At 40.2% G+C, this 23,605-nt stretch overlaps 3 protein-coding genes across 5 annotated transcripts; 1 reads left to right on the plus strand and 2 right to left on the minus strand.

Annotated features, from left to right (window-relative positions):
- Positions 1 to 1,417: 1,417 nt before the first annotated feature.
- LOC115016462 (ADP-ribosylation factor-like protein 3) lies at positions 1,418 to 6,956 on the minus strand. 3 transcript variants are annotated; one of them, XM_029444215.1, is made up of 7 exons: positions 6,842 to 6,956; positions 5,725 to 5,826; positions 3,865 to 4,008; positions 3,567 to 3,683; positions 2,885 to 2,935; positions 2,512 to 2,697; positions 1,418 to 1,727 (listed from the first exon to the last, which is right to left on the minus strand). In XM_029444215.1, the coding sequence occupies exons 2-7, from the start codon at positions 5,725 to 5,727 to the stop codon at positions 1,680 to 1,682; spliced, it is 549 nt and encodes a 182-aa protein (XP_029300075.1). In that variant the 5' UTR covers positions 5,728 to 5,826; positions 6,842 to 6,956; the 3' UTR covers positions 1,418 to 1,679. The 3 variants fall into 3 exon arrangements, with proteins under 3 accessions (XP_029300075.1, XP_029300074.1, XP_029300076.1); XM_029444214.1 differs by having other exon boundaries at positions 5,725 to 5,831; XM_029444216.1 differs by lacking the exons at positions 5,725 to 5,826; positions 6,842 to 6,956 and having other exon boundaries at positions 3,623 to 3,683; positions 3,865 to 3,984.
- A 95-nt stretch (positions 6,957 to 7,051) lies between these two features.
- wbp1 (WW domain binding protein 1) lies at positions 7,052 to 16,101 on the plus strand. Its single transcript, XM_029444213.1, has 4 exons — positions 7,052 to 7,182; positions 7,995 to 8,097; positions 8,220 to 8,387; positions 10,144 to 16,101. The coding sequence occupies exons 1-4, from the start codon at positions 7,120 to 7,122 to the stop codon at positions 10,689 to 10,691; spliced, it is 882 nt and encodes a 293-aa protein (XP_029300073.1). The 5' UTR covers positions 7,052 to 7,119; the 3' UTR covers positions 10,692 to 16,101.
- Positions 16,102 to 16,393: 292 nt separating this feature from the next.
- Positions 16,394 to 22,961, minus strand: lman2la (lectin, mannose-binding 2-like a). Its single transcript, XM_029444212.1, has 9 exons — positions 22,772 to 22,961; positions 22,298 to 22,416; positions 20,655 to 20,772; positions 20,466 to 20,548; positions 20,297 to 20,329; positions 19,732 to 19,893; positions 18,581 to 18,695; positions 18,045 to 18,170; positions 16,394 to 17,845 (listed from the first exon to the last, which is right to left on the minus strand). The coding sequence occupies exons 1-9, from the start codon at positions 22,959 to 22,961 to the stop codon at positions 17,703 to 17,705; spliced, it is 1,089 nt and encodes a 362-aa protein (XP_029300072.1). The 3' UTR covers positions 16,394 to 17,702.
- Between the last annotated feature and the right edge of the window lie 644 nt (positions 22,962 to 23,605).

A 23,605-nucleotide genomic window follows, 5' to 3' on the forward strand; every position in this document is an offset into this window, starting at 1 on the left:
TTTAAAGGCACTTCACAGCGTTTGCCATGTGATGCACATACTATTGGTAGATAAAATTGGAAAGATTTATCAGAGTACTTCTATGTGTAATTGGGTATATTTCTTACAGGATGGGTGATAATCACATGGATTAGATGTTAATGATTAAGCACTCCAGAGGGAAAGAGAGGGCATTTTATTCTCAGTCTCACATGGTAGACTTTCATTTCCTTATTCATTACTTTTTCCCCCCCTTTTGAAGTATGCTCCATGGAGCCTTGTAAGAGTGTCGGATACATTTGTACGAGCAAATTGAAAGCGGCTTTAACTGAACAACACTAGGTACGAAAATCTGTTGTGGCTTAATATTTACCTTGTGACTCTTTGCCCTGGTCAAGTGTCCAACACTGCTGTGTCAACAATATTTAAATGTACTGTATTGCAGATAACACACTACTACATGAGACCAAAGCCCATTCCGAATCATTATGAGGTCCTTTTTGAGGCTTTCCGCATTTGTCTCAGTCACCATCGGAGGATCAAGCAACTCTGACATATTAAAATCAACCAACCTTACACACGTGGAGGGACACACACGAACAGACTCACCAGCAGCAGCAGGGCAGTAACTCAAGGCCAAAGGAGGAGGAGGTTTATTTTTATCATGGGCAAAGGCGCCAAATCATGTTGGTATGAAGGGGGCTATATAAATGCAAATTGTATTGGTGAGCTATTAGTCCTGGAAAAGGTTTGTATGTAAATGCCCTATAGGACCACAGCGAAGCACTCGGCCAGTTCAGATTAGTAGGGTTTGTGGCAAATGTGCTGCAAAAGACAAAATAGAAAAATCGACAGAAAATGCAATTGCCTTGTGGTAAATCATGGTGAACAAGGTGAGTAGTAGAGTAATTGAATGGCTAAGGTGTTTCTGTACGGTTTATTGTGTATGCAAGAGAGATGTATCGAGATCTGTGTGCATTTGCAAGTGTTCGTGTGTTATGGTCATTTTGTTCATGATACAGATTTTGTTCTGTACCTGAACATAAACAGTGTGACGATAAGCAGCTCTGCAAAAAATGTTGAAGCCTCACTAAATGAATTATGTGCTGATTAATGCCTGCCTTGTTTATGGCCTTGTAATATTTCAAAACTAGACTTTGTGGCTGGCAATAAAGCATACTATATTGCCTGGAGAAAAGATGGGTGATTATGAGATGAACAAATCAAATATGGCACAGGATGCCAAATCATTCATGGAAAATAGAGGATTTAATAATTGGGCATTAGGCTGTGAGAGACAACACCAGCGCAAGGACGCCCTCTAGCTTTAAGTAGAGAGACTCACAGGCATACGACGCCTATCAGTCATGAATCTACCACACAGAATACAGAATAATACTCAATTTTATTCAGACAGTGAATGCCTACATACCCCTTGAATTAGAAATACCACAATACAAAAGAAATAGTGTGCAGAAACAGCATTTTAAATAACATAGCCTAGTATATACAGTATATACATTTCATAAGTTAACATCACTGTAATGACAACTTCTACTTAGTTTTTATACTGCCAAGTGAAAACAGAATGACAAAAATAGAAATAACATCATTTAATTTATGCCCTGGACATAAAATTACTGCGTAGGTCAAATGCAAAGTGCAACGGCAATTCTTCACAGATCTTTTTCCTTCCTGAATTATTTTTTCCGAAATGTTATATTTCTGCAAACCCAGGTCATGCCATCCTGGAAAGAAGCAGACAATGTATTTGTGCTATGAAAATGAGTGAGCAGCAGCTTCAAAGTACATTTACAAGACAGAGATTACTGCTGATGTTCAGGGCAATATAACTCCAGAATAACTTGCATGCACTCAGGATATCAAGACAAACAAATAAATAATCTTTAAGACAGTTATCAATTTTATGATGTGTAATATGTTGAATGCAGTAGGTGATTATTGTCATGAATAATAATAGTACTTTAAAAAATGACTGAGGCTAGTGAGGACATTGTAATAGGTGGCTGAAGCATTTGAACACATAACAGCAAAGCCTCTTTGGTTGTTAGAAACGTGCCTAACTTCAGACCTTTAATCTGGGCAAACGTATAAATAGTTTGTACAATGTGAGTAGGGGGAAAGTCCTCTTCTTAGTTCAACACCTGGAGTCCAGCTGAATACAACAGAAATAAATTGTAGAGTTGCGGCTGGCTTGTCAGTTAACATGAATTTGCCAGTAAGTAGCCAGTAACTGGAGTTGAAATAGTTTGTTTATTAGCTAACCTTTTGCTTCTGATTTAATAATGTCATCAAACTGTAAATATACATCATATGTTCACTTGGGCTTTCTGATCTTAAAAGGGCTTTTGTTACTGTTGATAAAACATTAAGTACATTTAAGTAAAGCAATGCCAATATTCTGTGAGTCTTTAAAACTGACTGTAACGTCGATTGGTGCCACTCTGCAGCCCACCCTGTCTCAACCCGTGTTGGGTATGTGTGTTTGCAAACTGTGTGTGCTGTATTTACCTGCAGTCCCTCAGCAGTGGCTGCTGAGCAGGCCTGGACCTGCCACATGCGATCTCGGATAGTGTGCAGACTGAGACTTTCTGCCAGCTCAGAGGCTGGGGTGGCTGTCATCAGGTCCTGCTTGTTGGCAAAGATTAGCAGTGGCACAGCAGCGAGCTTTTCCTCCTCCAGCAACTCAGCCAGCTCCTGCAGGAGCAGACACACAAGGGTAATCAGTGACACGTGTCAGAAATCACAATATTATTGACTTTTAGGCTTTAATTGTACCCAACATTATTAGAAAACATGATTAAAATTAGAAATGTTTAGACATAAAACAAATATGTTATCTAATTATTGCAATTCTTAAAAGAAACTGTAATTTGCATCTCACCAGGCCCGTCTCTTCAAACCGTTTCCTGTCTGAGCTGTCAATCACATAGATCTGCAAACAACAGTCATAGATATTACGATTCCTAACATGTATGAAATACAATTTTGTGACAATTTTCTGTGGATTTTCGGTTGAATTTGTTTTAACGATTTGTACACACAACTGAAATATTGAATTGATTTTAGTGGAAGGGTTCTTTGGGCTTGCCTACATTTTCAAACTCGATCACACTGCTTGGCTGAAAAGTGAGTTTTTCTTATTAAACTATATTTAGTCTTTGGGCACAGTTTTTTCTATATATTTTATTAGATTTTTGTAAAACATAGTGGTCCCATGTGCCCAAACACTAAATATAATATGATAAGAAAATGGCACAATAAAGTATTTTGCATCTATGAACTCGTAACAAGTTGTATATCAAAGACACACACACACGTTTTTATAAAAACATTTTATAAACACCATGTTAGCGTTTTTTTTCCCTCATTTGTTTTATAAATCCTTGTTGTTAGTACTGTAGATATTTGCCCAAACTATGTCCGTACCAAATTTCAAGACTGTAGACTAATCAAAACAAATGTTATGGCTTTTTTCCTCATCATACTAAATATAGTCTTTGGGCACAAATGGGTTAATTCCAGCTTCTTTAACAATCAGGTTAAGCACATCAAAGAGAACCTACTAGTACATCCGTGTTCTCAAAATAATTCCTCCAGTAAGGGCGGATCTTACGCTGACCTCCAATGTCCCAAACATTCAACTTGAAGCCAGAAGATTGAACGCTCTTTATATTGAAGCCCTGTTGAAAGATAACACAGATGCTTAGTGCTTTAGTTAACACAGCGTGATTTGGAAATCTGCTTGACTGGAAAATTAAGAAACGTATCCATGTGAGGAAAAAGATCAACTGTGAAAATGATTACATCTCCACAGTGTGTGACTCAACTACTGGATGTGTTGGAGTGTGTGCATATTTGTACTTGTGTGGGGGTGATGTGGCTGATATCTTCGGCCGCCAGCTGTTTCAGCAGAGTGGTCTTGCCAGCATTGTCCAAGCCAAGCAACAGTAAGCGCACCTCCTGTTCTGGAGATTGCTTCAGCCTCCGAAGAATGGACAACAGGCCCTGCAGGTGGATGAGAGCGCACGTTATAGAGCTTTAATATGACAGCAGGTTCAAAGATGATGTAGGGAAAGCTGCAAGCATTTTCTCACTATATGTTACATGATCTAGTGGATCTAAACTGGATCAGGTAAAGCACCATTCATCAGAGGCCAGCATTGGCTGGCAGAGGACCCCAATGCAGCGTGTGCAGGAGGTTTAACACCTACCCCACAGCAAGAACCATAGAGCGTGAGGACTTAGCTGTTAGTCATTTGCAGTGACCTACACGGGCCAAAAGCTCTCATTGGCCAAGATTAAGCATGTGCACAGGGGGTGGGTTGTGTCCAGAAGGCTTTAACTCAAGCCATTTACCTTACAGTGCGGGCACGGCACTCTGTGAGCTGTAAAATGTGCACTGTGCCAAAAAAAACAAAACAAGAACTGATTTTCAATCCATAGACAATCACATCTTTTCAAACTCAATGGTTTTCTTTGGCTTTTTCTTGATTTTGTAACTTTATAATGTGTGGTTTGTACAGTTTGTCTTCTTGTTTTCATATATTGTCTCCTCGGTCTCACGTTATCTCTATTGTCTTTCACATGCAAAGCCCTCTGTAACTACTGAATGGAAAAGTGCTACACAAATAAAATGTGCTTGCATGCCTGCAATGCAAGGAAGCCAGCATAGACCTTTTCCATGGCAGACACTAAGGAGAGGCCCTGGTATTGTGCATGATGGCTCCCTGGAATATATTTTAAGACACTTAAAGGAACTGAGCCACCATTAATTTGATCAATTTCACCTGTGCTTTTCAATGACATGTCAAAATGTCTGCTGTGAAAAATGTCTATTGTTCAGTGTATGATCCCAAAATGAGAATACTTTTTTAAAAATAAATGTATTATTATTTGCAATTGCCATTTTCAATGACAACATTGTAAGCATCAGTATTATCATTTGTTGACACTGACAACTTAACAGTGACACAAAACTAATGCAGTATGTTATTTATCTAAATTAGCTAAGTGCCTCTTTTAATTCAATTCAATAACTTTATTGGCATGACAATTGTTGCCAAAGAACAACGACGATTTTGAAAGAAAACAAATAGAATTAACAGAAATAAAGTGAATAACAATATAAGTGGAATAAAATAAATAATGAAATAAGTAAATAAAATATATATATATAAGTAATATAAATAATTAAGTTTGGTAAAATTTCAATGTGATTTAACTTTAATAATGCAAGACAAACAATGCAAGTGTTCATCTGCTGATAATACATTAAAGAGATGTTAGTAGGGATAATACAAGATATGTAATATTCTATAGATAACAAAAGAACATTTACTGATAATAAAATAAAGAGAGGTGGCAGAGAGGTGTTCAAATAAAGAATAAAGAGATGTTTTTAGTAGAAATAATACAAGACAGCCATTAGTCTATAAATACCAACATACAAAAGAGGGATAGTGGTGGTAAATAGAATAAGGTACTGTACATTTATAAATGTCTATCTCTCTATGTGTCCTACTGGTCGTCTCTTTAGTTGTGACATATTTAGCAGCCAACTCTGCCATGTAATGTTAGCAGGCTGTAGCTAACAGTTTACAGTAACACACACAACAACAACAACAACAGCAACAACAACAACTATGATTAAATGAAAATATAAACTAAAATGTTCATGTTCTAATCTCAACGCAGCCACGGCTGTATATTGTTATAGCTCACCATGTTATCCTCAGGTGTTGTTGGTGTTGTGGCTCAGACTGAGTGGATTAACATCCCATGCTTCTTGGGAGAACAGCTGATAACTTCTGTTGCCAGGGGAACCTAGACTTCAGTGTAAACAACATGACAGCTGGGAATCTCTTGCATGAGACTAAAAAAAACAAAACAAAAATGCACCATGCAAAATATGACCCCTAAAAGTATTTGAATTACTTGTTCAAAAGATAATTGCTATTTGATCTTTTTTTTCTTTTTACTGTCAAATTGATTGTTCTTATTGATCTATTGATTTTTTGCCTTTTAAAAAGGCAACTTCATTTTTGTTATAATAATGATGCAAGGAAAAAGTGGCTAATAAAGTAGTATCATATTATTATTATTATTTATTTGAATATTCTGTCCAATTAAAGGGTTGATTAGAGAAAGCTTTTAATGAGAAAGAGATTATACAATTTTGAGTGTTGAGAATTGCTGTTACAAGCGAGAGATAGCGATCCATTGCGAATAAATAAAAATGTATGAAATGATTTCAAATGAAATTTCTTTTTAGCAACAATGTTTTTAACTTTTTTAAGTAGTAATGTTCTGCATTCACCTTGCATTTGGTTTTGAAGCATGTCTTCACATATCTACAAGACTCAGGACTGCAACAACGATAGACTTCTCAGAAATAACTTCTGTAACACTACAGTTGATGGCGATAATGCTCTTTCACCATTAAAAGAAAAAGCTATTTTGTTTAAAGCACATAGAAAATAAGTGACTCGATGCTGTACAATTCAAGTATTCCTGCTTAAAAAGGAATCACACCTCCCAAGAACATCAATTACTATAGGAAATAGTAACACACTAGTTATTGTTGCACATAGAGGAAAGAAAAAGACATTAATAGGATTTAAATGAGGAAATTATTAAATAACATCTATTAAATATACACATACAGAAAGCTGAGCAAACAAAATAATAAAAAATAATAGTTTAGTCTGGATAGTTTTAGAGGGAGTCTATATTTATGGATTTGCAATGATTTCCACAAGTTTTGAATCATGTCAAAAGCATAAAACAGGTTTCTACATCTGTGTGGCATATATTACAATTATATACAAAGAATGTAAACCTTTTCCTGATGAACTCATGTGAAGGATAAAGATTAAACTTGAACTTGGATTGTGTGAGCTCATATATTTTCACACACGCTCACACAGCACCCTCTGGAGTCCAATAGCCGACGCTTCATGATGTTACTACTGTAGTGCTGTTTCTGAGTCAAGGGACAACAAAAACATGTCCGAGTGCGACAGGCTGAAGCGTTAACCTGCAGTCACCTCAACAAGTCATCGATTCGACCGACTGCTTTATGATTCCCGTCGTGTTAACGGCCGACACCCCAGAAAGATGCCGCAGAAAGCACTGGGATCCATTGTAGGTCTTCTTTGTACCGGGACCTGTCTGGTGCAGGTAAGCCCCCGCTAGCTCTCCCATGGTCGGCTGACGCTTCCAGCCGAGGCCGCTGCTCCTGTGGTGGGTGAAGGCCTTCAGCCGATCCTTTTTGTCTCCTCCACAAAGGAAACTGGGCACGGTTCGCTACTGTATGCCGTGGATGACGTCAGTTTGTCAAAGTTTTGAATTATATTTCGACAGTTAACTCGCTAGAAAATTTAGGTTTTAACTCGAAGATACACTGATGTGTTGTATTACCTCATTTGTACAGTTTGAACCAAGGGTATCAAGATTAATGTTAGCCGTTGTGCTAACTGGTACCCGGCAAATTGACGTGTTTATTTGCAGTTGTTGATATTAGCTAGCAGGACAGTTTTACTTCTCTGATAGAACCGCTATTTTAACTTTAGTTAAAATACGTTGATAACGATATGAACACTCACAATGGAAATGTAACATGTATCTGCATATTTGTTGACGTAACTTCCTGACCTCGTATGACCAGTAACAGTAACGTTAGTGTTATTGTGTTATTGATACATGTTGGTCTGAAAAATAAAGGTAACTTTTAATGTTGTTGTAGTAATTAATAATTGACATTCAGCAGTGACTGTTGGCATTGCCCCAGTACTATTATACAATCTGAATGTACATCTCAGTGTATTTTCCCTGCATGTGTCACAGAACAGAATATTTTCACAGACATATGCAAACACAATAAGGCTTAATAGTTCCTAGAAATAGGTAATTATGTCAACAGCTTGCTATTCAGTTTCTTGTTGACTTGTGAGATTGAGTCTCACTTTGTGTACCTCTTGTCTGTAATTAAGGGGAAGGAGTTCTGTTTCGGGGTAAACAATGAGCAGTACCGCTGTGAGATGGGGTACTGCTGTGGAGAGACAGAGTGCTGCACCTACTACTACGAGCTTTGGTGTAAGTTCCTATTATTTCTTTTAAAACTTTTAACTCTAAAGATGTGTGTTGATTTTGTTTAATGCATGTTATTTAATTCTCAAATTAGTTTCACTTGAACTAATAATGTACCCCCTTTATAGGGTTTTGGTTGGTATGGACCCTGATCATCATGCTTAGCTGCTGCTGTGCTTACCGACACCGGAGGGTTAAGATGCGTCTTCAGCAGGAGCAGCGTCAACGTGAGATCAGCCTCATGGCCTACCAGGGAGCCTCCAGCTCCTTCATTTCCCCTCCACCGCTCAATCTAAGTGAGTAGTCTTTGCGTTGGCTATGGGGATGCCTTCCAGAATTGGAGTGCTGTAAACATAGAAGCCCAGATAATAAAATATCCCCTATTGATCCAAAAATGGGGAAATTCAAGTGTTCCAGCAGCACATAGACATAACTAAGAGCAGATAAATAGATAAGTAAAAATATTACTAAATAAAATAAGGAGTATATTTAAAGACAAAGTTACGAGGTAAGGGACAAGTTAAAGTGACAAGTTGTAAGGTGAAGTCAAAGATCTTGGAGTTATCTTTTCTACAGCAACTTTTTCCAGCACCTACTATGGGAAGGACCTGCTGGGAGATTCAGTTTCTGCTGGGTCTGCCCTGAGGTGTCTCCTGAATCAGTAAATAGCTTCAGCTCTATACCAGGGTTGTCTTAGATACCTATCAGACAAATTGAGGCCATCCGACAGGCTTCATGTTCGTAGCTTGTATGCACATTATTATTCTAATGGTCAGAACTTTGAACTTTGCTCTCTCAGTGAATCTCACAATGAGATCTACAAGATACCTGAACTCTCCTTGGAGCAGCTGTCCCCCTCCCCCCCTCCGGCTGAATGAAACAGCCACCTTTTTACTGCAAAAGATTCATAACCTTTGAATTGGAGGTGCTGAGCCTCATCACGATCTTATCACACTCAGCTGAGTGTATATTGGAGATCATAGTCTCACGTTGTCAGGGGGCATCAGACAGCAGAGATGCCATCCTAATGTCAGTGGTCACTCCAAACCTTGGCTGAAAGTTGATATAGTGTCCCTTAATATCACAAACAGGACTGACCATGCTTGGACTTGATGTCAAGTATGTGAACACAACACTAACTTTGAGCATACACAGACAGTGACTCACACAGAGACCTTGGTAATATATGCTTGCAGCTCTTGCCACAGTATATAATGAGGAACATAGTAGGAAAGCTTTTCTAATACTCCTAATCAGTATTAACATAAAGTGCTAGTGATAGTGACATGCTGGCACCGATGTGGAGGACAATGTTAAAAGACTAGTGTAGCTGCTTTTAGGAATAGCTCAGTACATAGCTTGTGTGGGGGGAGAGAGAGAGAGAGAGAGAGAGAGAGAGAGAGAGAGAGAGAGAAGAGAGAGAGAAGAGAGAGAGAGAGCGCTCAGAGCAGACAGGTGTTGGCGGTCGGACCACAGAAGACATGAGTTAAGTTGTCGTGCGGTAGTAAATTTACAGTACGGTGTTTATTTCCTGTCACTCTCATCTCCCGTTGTCGGTTTGTTTCTGTAAACATCTCAGCGCCTTCTCAAATGGAATGCAATAGTCAGTAACTGGGTTACTAATAGTTATCTCGTATACAGGAATATAAGTAACCTGATTTCTCTATGCTCATGTAAACGCCATATAGCGGGATAAGCATCATAAATGGGTTATTCATGTCCATGTAAACACAATCAGTGAGTGCTCTCAGGCGTGGTTAGATTAGGTTTGGACATATGGAGAGTTGATCCTTAGTAGGCACACAAAAATATAGCCCATGGATTATTAGATAAACCTTTATGAAGCGGTCGCACAGCCTCCATCCCTCTCTGCTACTTGTATAATGTTGGCAGTACCCAGCAAAGTAAGCCACATCATTAACAAAATACATTTGAGATATTTGCCTGATGCACTTTCCTAAGCACTCATTTGTTAAACTCTACATGGACGTACAACTGCTCATGTGGATGATGGTTTGAAAGCTAAAGCCTTGTGTATATGCTGACTTTCAGGGTTCTGGAACGACTGCAAGCTTCCCGACTATGAAGAGGTGGTAGGTCACCCCCCGACACCACCTCCTCCTTACTCTGAAAACCCCCCTGAGACCACTCCAGCACTCTCTCAACAAGTGACCCAGCCAGACGCCACGGTGCCACAACCCCTCCAGCCCGCGGCAGCCCAGAGAGTGGACAATCACGCCTCATGCTCATCACCAGACCGGGAGGCGGTGTCCGTGTCGGTCCAAGCACAATGTGTGGCAGAGGAGAACGAGGAGGCTTCGCTGATGGCGGCGGCGGAGGAGGAGGAGGAGGATGAGGAGCTTATCACTCGCCGTCGCCACGTGACCGGCGACTCAGGGATCGAGGTGTGCGTTTGCCAGCTGGACGTAGACGAGGGCTCGGGGCTTGAGGAGGAAAGCGACGAGGAGCACCGGATGTGCAAGGTTACCGGTCAGGACTGCTGCTCCGGGCACCGGCAGCAGACCTTCAGACAGAAGGAGCACACCTCTGAGCTGCCCAGCCAGACCGCCAGCACCAGCGCCGGAGACCACATGGTGTGATCCACAGTGTAACGAACTAACCAGCCAACCAGCGCGGCTTTCTGCTTCACGTAGGGTGATACAAGATATCGGTTGCCATCATCATCACCACCACAGAGACTGTTTGTGTTTTAATTCTTCGAACTAACACACAGGCATGACGTTAGGATGATGATGATGATGATGATGATGATAACTAATCCCTAATGGCTCCTGATTAGGAAAGATGAATAACACATAGTGTGGACAAACTCGTGGCTTTTTTCTTTTGCTTTGCTTTTCTTTAGTGGGGAAACCAGCAAACACACGTGCATGCTCCATTTGGTATGTTTCTTTTCTTAGTGTTAAATGAGAGAACGTCATCGGGTAGTGAGACGGCAGCAATCGATTGTGACTGAAAGCAGAATTGACTGTGTCCCTCGCTCCTACCCACTCTCCTCGTGCACCGCCATCATGTTTCCGTCTCGCCGCTCTCCTTGGTCAGAACATTTCCGGCCATCCTTTCATCTGACATTTTGCCTCCGGTGGGCTGGTCTAGCTAGGAGCATACCAACACAGTCAACAACATTTCTCCCTTTGTCCGTTCTGAGACTCTGAAGCAGAGAAGTGAAAAAACAAACCACTTGAAAACGGGATGAACCGACAAGAGCACGCATTTGGTTTTCCCCCAAAAGCTGTGTGTGCGTAAGAGTTTGTGTGTGTGTGCTGTGAAAACTAGGCCACAGCTGCATGATGATGTCAGCTCTGAGGTCATGGCAACCAGCGTTTGGTGTTAAGTCTGTGGGACTTTTCACATCTAGAGAGGGGGAGATTACACTCACACACAGCAGTGGAGAGACACAAGAAGGAGACCCACACACCCCCTCAGCCCCTTTTTCCTTTTCCATATTATAGTAGTCACCAATTAGCATGACTAGGTAAGGAGCGACCAGCTTTTAATGATTTATTGATTGTGTGCACATCATCTCCCTACTCCAGTTTCTGGCTGCATTACATTGATAGTAATAGCCAAGAGGGCTTTGCTGCCATCTTTTTTTTATAAATAAATAAAAAGCCTTGTGGTGGCTCTGTGTTAGCGTGTTTTATTTACTATGTTATGTCTGAGTGAGTAGCACCTTTTCTCTCATTCTAAACATTAGTATATATAGTTAGGATGTTCCTATTGAAGGATGTGCTTGCTTTTCTTTTCCCATTTGATAACCAGCTATGCTTCATTAAATGCCGCAGGTGTCACTATTAATTGCAACAAAGCTCTGTGATGGGGGCTGCTGGAGTGTGTGCTAGTGAGTGGATGTTCTCGTGCAGTAGGGACGGGTTGAGTCTTGTGATCGAGTTGTGTTTGTATAGCTTTATAGTGCGGAAGCATCTGGTTGTAATACTTGCTCAGCACTGAGGTGGATTAACTATTAAAAGCACTGGTATTTTGCATGAGGCATGAATTTATGTGTTTTATATTTGAGTTAATTAGTATTTTCTAGCAGTTTTGCTACTTGCTTCGCTCATCTGTTTGTCAAAATGATAATGGGCTACAGTGGCTACATAACTGTGCACTCAGATGTTGGGGTTGAGAAATGGTTTGACAGTGGTTTAAGTTTAGATGCCCTGTATAGAGTTTTATTGTGTTGTTCTGACTGTGTGAGCCATGCTATGCTGTTGTGCAGTGCTGGTAGCTAGTTAGCTGGTGCTGTCTCCGCACTCAGCGGCCCCGGTAGCTCTTTGCAGTGTGAGAGATTTGCAGTAGTATTTTTCCATTGGCAGCAAGTTGAGGTGGATGCAGGCTCTGCTCTGCAGTCTAGTCCGTGTTGGCACAGTTAATCTATTGTGATGAACAGCATGCGTCTCTACGTTGCATGTTGTTTCCCAATATACTGTACAGGATGAATTCAAAGCATAGCAGTCAAACTGACCTGTTGTTGGATAGGAAAACCACCGCAAAACAAAATTGTGATATTTTCTTTTGTTGCAAGATAAAAGTCTGTCCATAGAGGAGTAGCCGATAAGTCAGTACATGTTTCTTTGGGGATATTTAGTTTGGCATCATTTCCAACAAGTTTTTATTTGTCTACTCTGTTACTGTGTGTCAAAATGGGCACAGTGTAAACACTCAGGTTAGTCCTTCTGCTTCACACGAGCACACGCGCTCACAAAGTACTGCTCCTGTTTGGCCTTCATCGTTGTTCGGGTGTGTGTAACCTCCATGGTGCAATATTCTGTTCTAGGTAAATGCATTAAAGGTAAAAATGTCCTAGAAACAGTCTCTTGACTGAATTGGCAGTTTAAACTTCCAGTTATCACTTAACAGATTCCAAACGTGTTGTGACTTTATTTTGAATATAGCTGTTAATCATACATTTCCAGCAGGCAAAGTGGGGAGTAAATGCCTACATTTCATGCTTACCAGATATATTTATTCAGGTATTAAATTTAATTGCCGTGTCCTTTTTTATTTTCCGCACTAAAAGAACTCTGACGAGGACACATTTCAGAGATTCTTGGCCTCTCAACAAGACATGACACTGTGCTCTGCACATGAATGCGTATAATTGTAGGGCCCGTGCTCCGTGGCACATTGTTTCTACTAGCAGCAGCTCAGAGCTCTGCACGGGTTGTGTTTTAAGCAAGGCTAAAACAATACAAGAGGGCCAGTGCACCAAAAATATAAATATAAAGTGAAACAAAATGAAGTGCGTGGCTGCATAAGGCTTTAAATTGAAGATCTAGTTTCGTGTTCATTAACTAGGCCTAATCAAACATGCTGTGGCAAGGTTTGTGGTCATTGTGTTGTCGAGCAGGTGCTTAAATATGAAGTCAAACTAACATGACAACGACCTTTTCAGAGGAGCTGTTACACTGTGAGCATGACTGCACACCCATTAGCAGAAGTAATATAAGACATTTTCTGACCAACACACCTCAAGCTACCTTGCTGCATCTCTAGAGAGCAAAATGTCTTGTTTATGGAGCTGCGCATTAAAATATAGCCTCTGTATGCGATGTGTGCTACTGCCTTATTAGAGTAGATGTGGTTTCCTTTCGAATGGTAAATAGTCGTGTTGTTCCAAGCATGATTGCTTCAGAGCAGAGTGCTTTCGATATCGATAGAAGAAAAAGAAAAAAAGAATCCGACCTTGTTCCAAGAATGTGTGCTTGCTTTATGAGAAGAGGATGTGGTTTTAAAACATTTAAAGCCACAAGATTTAAAGTTCTGACTTTTACTTTTTGTATCTTGAAGGGAGGACTTTAAAATACCGTGTGTCTAGTTAGTTGGTTGTGGCACTCATGGAATTAGTCAAGACCAGATTTTGAGTTTGCGCTCATTCTGTTTGGTTCCTCGGATCTGGTCGCAATTAGCTTGTGAGATGAAGTGTCTCGAAAGCATGAAGAAAATGAGGCAAAAAAAATAATGATCTTTTTTGTTTTCTATGGTTTCGTTGTGATTCATCCGATTTGTGTTTTGTGTTTGGAGGGACGGAAATGAACTCCCAACAAGAGATTGCTTTGTAACCTTCTTGCTAAGGTGCATTTATACATATTTAGACAAATAATAGGAGGGAGGTGGGTTGGGTTGGGGGGAGGAGGGTTAGGATAGGGGTTCTTTCATGCATGAGTGAAACTGGAGGTCCATAGTTTTCCCATTGCCAAACAACTACTATGCCTCCATGGTTTTCACATACTTACCGAGGTTTAAGGGCTATATCAGTCATCAATCGTGGACAAACATCCATCCATTTCACTGAGTGATTCGTCTCCTCTGTGCTGTTCACTTAAAGCCACAGTTGCCGAGATCCACTATCTGAACATGTTTTGGGTTTGGATGTTCTTTAAATGTTGTGGTGGGGCTCATATTTAACAATAGCTGATTGTATATGACCGTATGTTCGTTTTTTTTATAGGCTTTAACTTTGCCTTTTTGTTTTGTCAACGGAGGTGCGTGATGCGACATCCCTCCCCGCCCAATGAGAATGATTCTCTTTCTTCTGTAACTATCTGCATGTGTGATTTTTTTTTTTACTTTGCTCCTTTTGGCTCTTTTGTGGACCACCAGCCTCTGTCTTGGTAACAGAAACCGTAGCCATCCACCCATGCAGAAGTGTCGATAACATAATTTACCAAAGCCGCTGCCATCTCCATGCTACACAGATCGTCACTGTTCTCACCTTTGTGTGTGTGTGTGTGTGTGTGTGTGTGTGTGTGTGTGTGTGTGTGTGTGTGTGTGTGTGTGTGTGTGTGTGTGTGTGTGTGTGTGTGTGTGTGTGTGTGTGGGGTTGGTTATCGTGACGATTTGGTTTCCCACTCTCAGGGTTTATCGTTTAAAAAGCAGTGCTAGAGTTTTAAATTAAAAACCTTTTTTTTTTTGTTGACCCACCAGTCTCATTAAGCCAAAGCAGTTATTTCCCGATAATTATTTCCCCATTGTTGTCTAATGTTTTTTTCTTTCTGCATCACGCATCTCTGTAGTCTATTGTACTTTACTCAACTAGGCTATGCAAAAACATAAACCTACTGTTATATGCTGCGACCCCTTTCTCACTTCCTGTCATTTGTCTGTGGGCACCAGTACAAGCAATATAACTGAGTGCTTGTGGCACTGCACTGTACTCTTCTTTGGTTGGTGTGTGTGTGTACATGTATTTGTTTAAGAAAACTTGTAAAAACAACTTGTAATGCTACTGCAATGATGTGGTGAGAATGTATGCTTCAGTGTGAGGGGCTTGAGTTAAAAAGCCATTCTAGTGTTACTAGAATATATAATTTTTGCCTGCCTTCTCAACCACCAACACTTTCTACTTCTGGCTTACAGACACAACACATTATTAAAATGTTAAAGCCAGAGAAGAAAAAAAAAAGAATATATTGTTTTTGTTGGAATAAGTCATGATATATCTTTAATCTGTTTTTTCCATCTCTCATTTTTGTTGCATTAATTCGATGCGTTGGTTTTCTCAGTTAGAGCAACAGCTTTCTTCTTTCTCCATCTTGATTTAAATTTCACTGACTATAATCCTCAGTTATTACAACACCATTAATTTCAAAAGTTTTATATATTAAACACATGAAAGACCTCGACCCGGAACACAATCGGCTTACATTACACCAGGACACATTCGGCCGATACAGGAACGCTCTGAACTTAGTCGTTGTTTCTATCCAACAACTTGTAAACGACTTTGTTCTCAACCATTATACTAAACAGATGGAGGGGTTTTTTTTGTTGCCAAATATGAGAAAGTTTGAGAAGGAAGCAGGCGTCTACAAACACACAACAGACTCATCAACTTTAAAGAAGCTAAAATGAGTAAAGTAGAAAGAGGGAAAGAATTATAGCTCTACATGATAACAATGCTTTGGATTTAGTAAGAAGTCTGCTGTGTACTTGTTGGGTCATCATTTGTAATTTTATTTTTTTAATAAAACAAAGATTGGCACTCAACTGACCGACTCTTGCCATTTTTAAAAAAATAATAATCCTTTTTGATTTCTTCCATTTAACCTCAAGTAGCCTTTTGCGTGCTTCTGGTATGTTGTTGTAAACATTTGAACAGCCTGAAAGAAATTCCTTGAGCATTTGAAGTGAAAATGGAGCCCCGCCCTAACAAGACAAAGCTGCGATACGGATCTGGAAGATCCGCATACGCACAATGAAAGCTTACAAGGTTTCTAGACACAGATGAGACGCATGATGCCGTACATATAACCCACATTACACACAAGAGGACAAACGATATCAATGTAGGTCTTTAATGAGGCAATACAAATAGTTCAGGAAAAAGATTAGTTAAAAAAATGTAATATGTGAGTCACTGGTTGGATACATGAGGCACGGTAGTCATACAAAACAAACAGAACATAAATAAGGTTGGGCGGTTGTCAAAGTGGCTACAGGAAATAAGGAAGTCCTCACTTATTGCCCAAATGAAAACAAAGCACCACAGATAAAAGATATACGATGTTGACATGAGGCCTGCAACCATTTCCTAGAACATAGAGAAGAAGGCAGCCTGAGGCCAAACCAGCACGTTTATTCAGTTCACTGCAACATAATAATAATAATAATAATAATAATAATGTGTATGACAGAAACACAGTGGTGGTGTTTTTACAACACAAACAAAAGGTCATTTTAGTGTTCAATGTGCAACAAAAAACAAAAACAGTGTCACTCGTTAAAATTCTCTTCAGTGCAAAGTTCATTTCTGACATTTAAATGTATGTTTTGAAAAAACATTTTGACAGTAGAATCTGGGAACGGGAACAGTGATGAATATAAATCCACATTTTGTGAGTGCTAATATTGTTCAAAATAAATTGTTGAATAAAATATTTCCCTGAAAAAACACCCAAATCATTGCCACATGCATCAATCAAAAGGCCACACACACACACACACACACACACACACCCTAAACAAATATCATGCATATTACAACAACAGAATGAGAATAAACGGCATACTATAGTATATACTCCGAGTCGAAATGATTGAATACACAGCACAGTACACAGAAGAGTAGAGATGCATCTTTAGTTAGCCAGGAGCTACAGTAAGGATGGCATAATTCTTTTTCAGTGCTATTTGGTTAGCGCTTCAAGTCATACTGCAGAGAAAACATTGGAAACTTATATATTTATTTCTCAAAGCCATCAAAAGTCAGTGAAATGAAAAAGAGAAAATCTCAGAATTTCATGTTTGTCAAATGCAGCAAATGGTGACCACTGCTCATAAGATGTCATACTGCACGTCTGCAAGTGCAGAGGTGGAGATGGTAAGGCCGAGCTGGTGTGTGTCGGACGGGCTGAGGACAAAAAGAAAGTCTTCCTACTGCTTCATGACGACCGATGGCGAAGTTGGACGATGGCTCTTCGTAGCAGGCGATGCATTTACTGCGCCTCCAGTCAAAGTGTCGTTCTCCAGACAAAACAACCTGCTGCGCTCTACTGGCCGACAGCGGTGTCTCGCTTTCGTCTCAGTGCAGACCTCAGTAGTCTTCACAATCGCCGACCTCCATCTTTTTTTTTCTTTCTAAATCTCTCTCAGTAGAAGCGCTTACGTCGGTTCTCGTTCCAGTGGCCGTAGACCACCAGGCCGATGACGATCAGGAAGATGCAGCCCAGCATGGAAATGAGCACGGCGAAGAAAATAGCTATTCCACTCATCCCTTCTTCAACCTGACCCACTGGAAGAGAGGGGCGACAGTCAGGGAGTTACAGAGAAAGGAGAGGAAGAGTAGGAGTTGAGATATTAAGGAGGGTGGATGGAGAGATGACAGTGAAGGTGATGAAAGATGGAGGGAGAGAGTGATAAGCAGCAGGAAGACAGTGTTTAAAAACACAATAAAGTGTGTGTGTGTGTGTGTGTGTGTGTGTGTGTCTTACTTCTGAGTAGCTCAATGTTATCCACACTGGGTATGGTTATCTCCTCTTCTTCCTCCTCTTCCTCTTCCTTTTGACTACGCAACACCGTCAGTTGGTAGAGTTTCAGGGAAATGATATCATGGTTATCTATGAATAGAGAATCAGAAAATGCGTTTCTTTTGATTATAATGTGGTTAAAGAGCCTCACACACACTTACACCGCTAATGTTCATCGAGCAAAAGCCTTTTCAAACAAATACAGTCCGATTACTCGCTGAATTGTGATCTTTTCTCTACACATATTATATTCTCCGCTCTGTAATAGCATAACAAAGTACAGTGTATGCATCAATACGCTTGCGAGTTATGTGTGTATCGTGTACAAGCCTCCGTTTGTCCGAAGTTAATGATGCAAACACAGACGAGCTCTAGCGATAAGTCATCGAGTCATTTAAGCTCAAAGAGTTCTAATGAGGATCTTTACCAGATAAAAGAGAAAGACTTTGAAACTAGGAGAGACTTTGGGGCGTGCTGTATGGAACAGTGAAGGTGTTTACCCGAGAGGTCTCCAGTAATGGCCGTAGCTCCAAAATAATAGCCTTGTGGAAGCCGCACCCCGGGTATGTCCAGGCAGTCCCTCCACTCATGTTGTCCGTCGATGTCGATCATCACCTGAAGGTCAATTCGGTGACTTTTAGAGGGTCACTGCATGTAAACACCTGGACACGTGATTCATCTCAGATCTCTTTCCAAAAGCTGAATGACTTTGTGAGGACGTAGACTTCAGTATAAACCTCTTAAAAAGATAAAGATCTTAAGTTTTACTCAACTTCTTGGGACAGACCCTGCACAATGGGGCGGAAACTATGAATTAAGTTGTGCATACATCCAAAAAGCATCGTGTGTGTTAACTTATGACTTTTTTTTTCTTGAAGTGTTAGTCTAGAAGCATTTCCCACTGTCACATAAATCATCCATCGATTGAAACATAAGTCTCTCACTCTAAACTGAAGTTGAATGAATCTCTCTTATCATTTCTAACCATTGTTCTATAGTAATTTCTTGTTATTGCCTTATTGCTTGTGATCAACATCTATCATTATCAATGACACAATCATTTATATATTTATATAACTTTGTATTCTTTAGGTACTGGGGCTGCAATCTGTAGATATGCTGCTGCCTCGACTTTTAGTGTCGCCCATAGTTAACTAGAAATGATTTCATAAGTCAATACTGCATTTTATATGACAACCTCAGCTGTTTTTTCCAGACTGACAAAGAAATGTTATTAACTTTTGCCAATTATCTATCTGCAAAGCCATTGATGAAAAAAAGCCATCTTAGATTTTTATTTCTGCTTCTTTGGAAAGACTTTAAAAACCAAAACAGTTATTTCCCTCTGTGTAGCTTCTATTCTATTTCAATAGAAATAGAATTACATTTATATTCTCAATAACTGCCCTGGCCATGTACCTGCCTGTACCTGCTTTAAAATGGAGCCTTCAGCTGTCTTTCAGTGTAACCCTAAACAGGGCGTTGGTGTAAAAGAGCATGCACGCTCAGCCAGCCTACACTTTAAATAAATATTAGCAGGTCAAACTCAAGTCGACCCAGTGCATGTTTAGAACAGTTGAGACACGAGGAAGCGTCTGCGTGTGCCAAGCGGTGTTATTATTGTGGATAATTGAAGACAAGAGTCTCTCACCGTGAGCCTGCGGCGGACGTATCGGATGAAGAGGAAGGTGTCTTGTTTGAGGTTGCGCACCATGGCGTTGCAGCCGCCCAGCTCTGAGGGCCGACCATCCCGCTCGTGGTCGTAGCCGATGCTGCCGTTCCCAACCATGGCCAGAACGAAGGGGAAGATCCTCTTGTGGTCACAGGAGGGAAAAGAGAGAGATGAATAAATAATATAGATTTTAAAATCACGCTGACATAGCAAAGATGCTTGAGCTGTAAGATGTAAGAGCTTGACTAACGGAAATATTCCGTTCATTATTTATCTGTTATTTTACAAACATACATTGACTGTTTCACTTTTTTAAGTTGCATGCTTTATTCCTTGTATGGTCTCTACACTAAACCATTATTTTGGTTTAGTTTTATAAACCTTTTGGACTTTGATTAAAAACAAATTGAAGAAACACAACAACCATGCAGGGACAAAAACAACTTGTTTCAGAAATAAGGGTGTGTTTGCAGTCAGAGAGGCATGCGTGGACTAATGAACGCTGTTTAATGAGGTTAGAAATATGTTCCAAAAGCCTGTTTACCTGTGTGCGAGGAGTATATCTTTTCTTCTGCGCCTGTCTCCAAATGGTTGCACAAAAGAACACAAAGACAGCCCTTTTACACACATTTGCAAGCGCACTTGTCCATGGCTTGCCCTCAACACTACTGTACTACAACACGTGAGATCTAAGCGGTGCTGCTCCAGCATACCTCTAGGTGCTTCTCCTCGTTGGGATACGTGTCCACAAACACACCCAAGCCAGTGAAGTTGTCGATATTTCCAAATACAGGACCTGTAAAATAATAAGACAGAGTGTTGAGAATATATTCAGAAATAGTTTTTTTTTTTTAATGAGATAAGAAGTAAGGTTAGGTAAATATGTCGTATATAGCGTTTACCTTTCTGCGCACGTTCCTTAGTGTACCAAATGGCCAGGCCATCACCATTCAGGTTCTTCTTTCCTTGCCCGTGAATCTTAAAGTGCACCTGCATCTCCCAATCCGTCAGATGGCAAGGCTACACACACACACACACACACACACACACACACACACACACACACACACACACACACACACACACACACACACACACACACACACACACACACACACACACACACACACACACACACACACACACACACACACACACACACACACTTTCAGAAGAGCTTTCTGTAGCGCTGTGTAGGCGTCACAGAGATGACTGCTTGAGTTGAGGTCAAGTCAAAAATGAAAAAGGGGAAACAGCTGATCCACTTTGGCCCTCAGTGGTCAAATAAAGTGTCATCCGTTGAGTCAGATGGTATTTGGGTTGGCATTTTAGAGATATGAGGTCTTCACCCAACCACAATCATGGGAAGCAGATGATGAGGGTGTTTATTTTGGTTAGTGAGATAAAATCCAACAGGATTACAGCAAAGAAGATGACAGATTGTCCGAAAGCAAAACACAGTTGCTGAAACATCCTCCCACACCAAACCCAATTTTAAAAATAGCCAGTACAACCACAACTAACACGAGTCTACTGCACAAATCTTGTCGGTATTTCCAATCCTTTAATAACTTGATTGGTATACACCGAGTTGCCAGTTTATCAGCATTTATATCGATGACTTACACAATATTAGAAACACCTCGCAGCATCACAAACGCCTGCTGTAGCCTTCATGAGGGTCGGATTTACTGCAGCGCTTTTTTACTAGACTGCATTAGTTTTAGCTGGCTGAACCTTATAAACTGGCAACTGGATGCCAGTCCAAATGCAGCAGCGAGGCTGTTAACAAAAACTAGTTGCATGTCGTGTATGACCCCAATTATTGCCTCCCTTTATTAGCTTCCAGTAAAACAGTTTACACATTTTACTAATTACATACAAGGCCTTGTATGGCCTCGTCCCTGCATATATAGCAGAGCCACCATCCGATCAAGGCCTTTTATCTCTTCCCCGTTCCTATTTTAAATTTAAATACTGTCCGTTTGCCTTTTGGTCGTGTGCTTCAATTTAGGGCGTTTTGGTCTTAGTCGACTAAGATTTATTTTATTCGATAAGACATTTTTTAATGCTTTTTTTGATGCTGAATGACCTATGTGTTAAGACTTAGGAAACTTATGACCACATCTCTGGTAAACACAAGAATTCATGTGGTGCTTATGCAAGATTCTTTGTGCCGAAACTTAAATCAACAAATGAATTAGTCGACAAAGAAATATATTTTTATGTGAGTATATGTATGCATCCATGAATGTGTGTATTTCATCCTGTGTGTGAAGTATTTAGTAACTGTATGTTTTAAAAAGTGCTAAATGAATAAAGTTACTATTATTATTATTATGACGACAACAAGCCTGTTTAATTTAATCTATACTTGAGGGCCCTAACCCTTCTGCTCATCTGCATCCCATCTGGCTGTTACTGTGAATATATTAGCTACAGACTTTCTATGTTAACCTGTTTTTGAAATTCGACACTGTCATATAACAAGACAGTAACGCTACAGTTTTCCAATACTTGTACTTAAGTATTTGTGTATACTCACAAGGCGGCTCCACACTGCCCCCTGCCTGCTCTGCCTGTCAGGTGTGAGGCGCACCTGGTCGGTGGTTACCATGGCATCCCCCATCAGCTCCCAGTGGGAGGAGCCTAAGGATCCCACACCTGAGCACACAAAAAACTCCATCAGCACGAGAACAGATGACACAGCTCATTCAGCCACTGCTTGGTTGCCAAACAAAACAACACAGGAACAAGAAGACAAGCAGCACACATGAGGCACTAAGTAAGGCATTACATATGGTTAGCCTATATTACAGTAGGCTATAACAGGCTGAATGTTACAGCAGCAAAATGCCTCTGAAGAATGAAAGCATGTAAGACAAATCAAGACATTTTAGTGAGAAAAAGAGCTCGAGCATATATCAGATTTGATCGCTAAATGCATTCTTCGGGAAACATCTGTCCCTCAGCCTGACCCGGTTACAGATTATGGGGTATATAACGGATATAGCGTTACCTTGGTAAGGCTTGGAAAGGGAGTATTCCCGCTTCAAAAACTCTTCCATTTCGTGATCATCGTCGGCAAAACACCGTCTTGAGGTAAAAATAAGAAAAGCGAAAGTCCAGTATGATTTAAAAGGCATTATTTTCCGTCTGAATGGTGATTTAAACTCCCTGTAATGATAGCTCATCCTGGCGGCAGCCATTGCAGGTCAAAACTCATCCCACTGGACGGTCAGCTTCCTTCCCATTGGTTCGCTGTGTTGCATGGCTCGTCACCATTGGTCCGTTTGATTGTCAATCAGAATGTGCGCTTTTTATTGGATGAGCTTTATAATAATTGTCGATGAAGTTAAATAAATCCATGGAAGTGTAATTAGCTAACATATGACATTTTATAAACCCGATATTATTAGTAATCCAGATATTCTTTTGGAAACCAGTACAGTGGTTCTCTACATACATTCCTGTAACATTAGTAGTCTATAATACTGCACCTACTTTCAAGTACTGTCACATTGAAGTCATTAAAAGGGCTTGTCAGGATATCTATCAGTTTTTAAAAAAGCATACCTTGTGGAATAATGTATATTTTGACCCTTATTACATATCTAATTTCTTGATAATCCATCTACCTACTTGCTGTCATTTTGAAACTAAACTGAAGCTGCAGTAGATTCATATCATCTTTAAACAGTGCGTTTGCTGTGAAATTGTCAACGTGTCTTTTATTTATACTACTTTTTTACCTCTTTCATCTAGGCTTTTTCTGTGAGCTGTATTTCTGTTGTGGTTTTGGTCAGCTACTAAATTTGCACTACACGAGATCACCATTATGCAGAGCCCCCAG

The sequence above is a fragment of the Cottoperca gobio genome, chromosome 12, assembly GCF_900634415.1.
Source record: "Cottoperca gobio chromosome 12, fCotGob3.1, whole genome shotgun sequence".
Lineage (NCBI taxonomy): Eukaryota > Metazoa > Chordata > Actinopteri > Perciformes > Bovichtidae > Cottoperca > Cottoperca gobio.

Coding starts and splice junctions, on each gene's coding strand:
- lman2la (XM_029444212.1), bottom strand. CDS start 22,961: ATGGCTGCCGCCAGGATGAGCTATCATTACAGGGAGTTTAAATCACCA. Junction 18,171..18,580: donor CATTACTGGAGACCTCTCGG/GTAAACACCTTC, acceptor CTCTATTCATAG/ATAACCATGATATCATTTCC. Junction 17,846..18,044: donor TAACATTGAGCTACTCAGAA/GTAAGACACACA, acceptor CCTCTCTTCCAG/TGGGTCAGGTTGAAGAAGGG.
- LOC115016462 (XM_029444215.1), bottom strand. Junction 2,936..3,566: donor TTGAGAACACGGATGTACTA/GTAGGTTCTCTT, acceptor TGTTGTTTGCAG/ATCTATGTGATTGACAGCTC. Junction 1,728..2,511: donor CCACTGCTGAGGGACTGCAG/GTAAATACAGCA, acceptor GCTTCTTTCCAG/GATGGCATGACCTGGGTTTG.
- wbp1 (XM_029444213.1), top strand. CDS start 7,120: ATGCCGCAGAAAGCACTGGGATCCATTGTAGGTCTTCTTTGTACCGGG. Junction 7,183..7,994: donor CCGGGACCTGTCTGGTGCAG/GTAAGCCCCCGC, acceptor TCTGTAATTAAG/GGGAAGGAGTTCTGTTTCGG. Junction 8,098..8,219: donor CTACTACTACGAGCTTTGGT/GTAAGTTCCTAT, acceptor CCCCCTTTATAG/GGTTTTGGTTGGTATGGACC.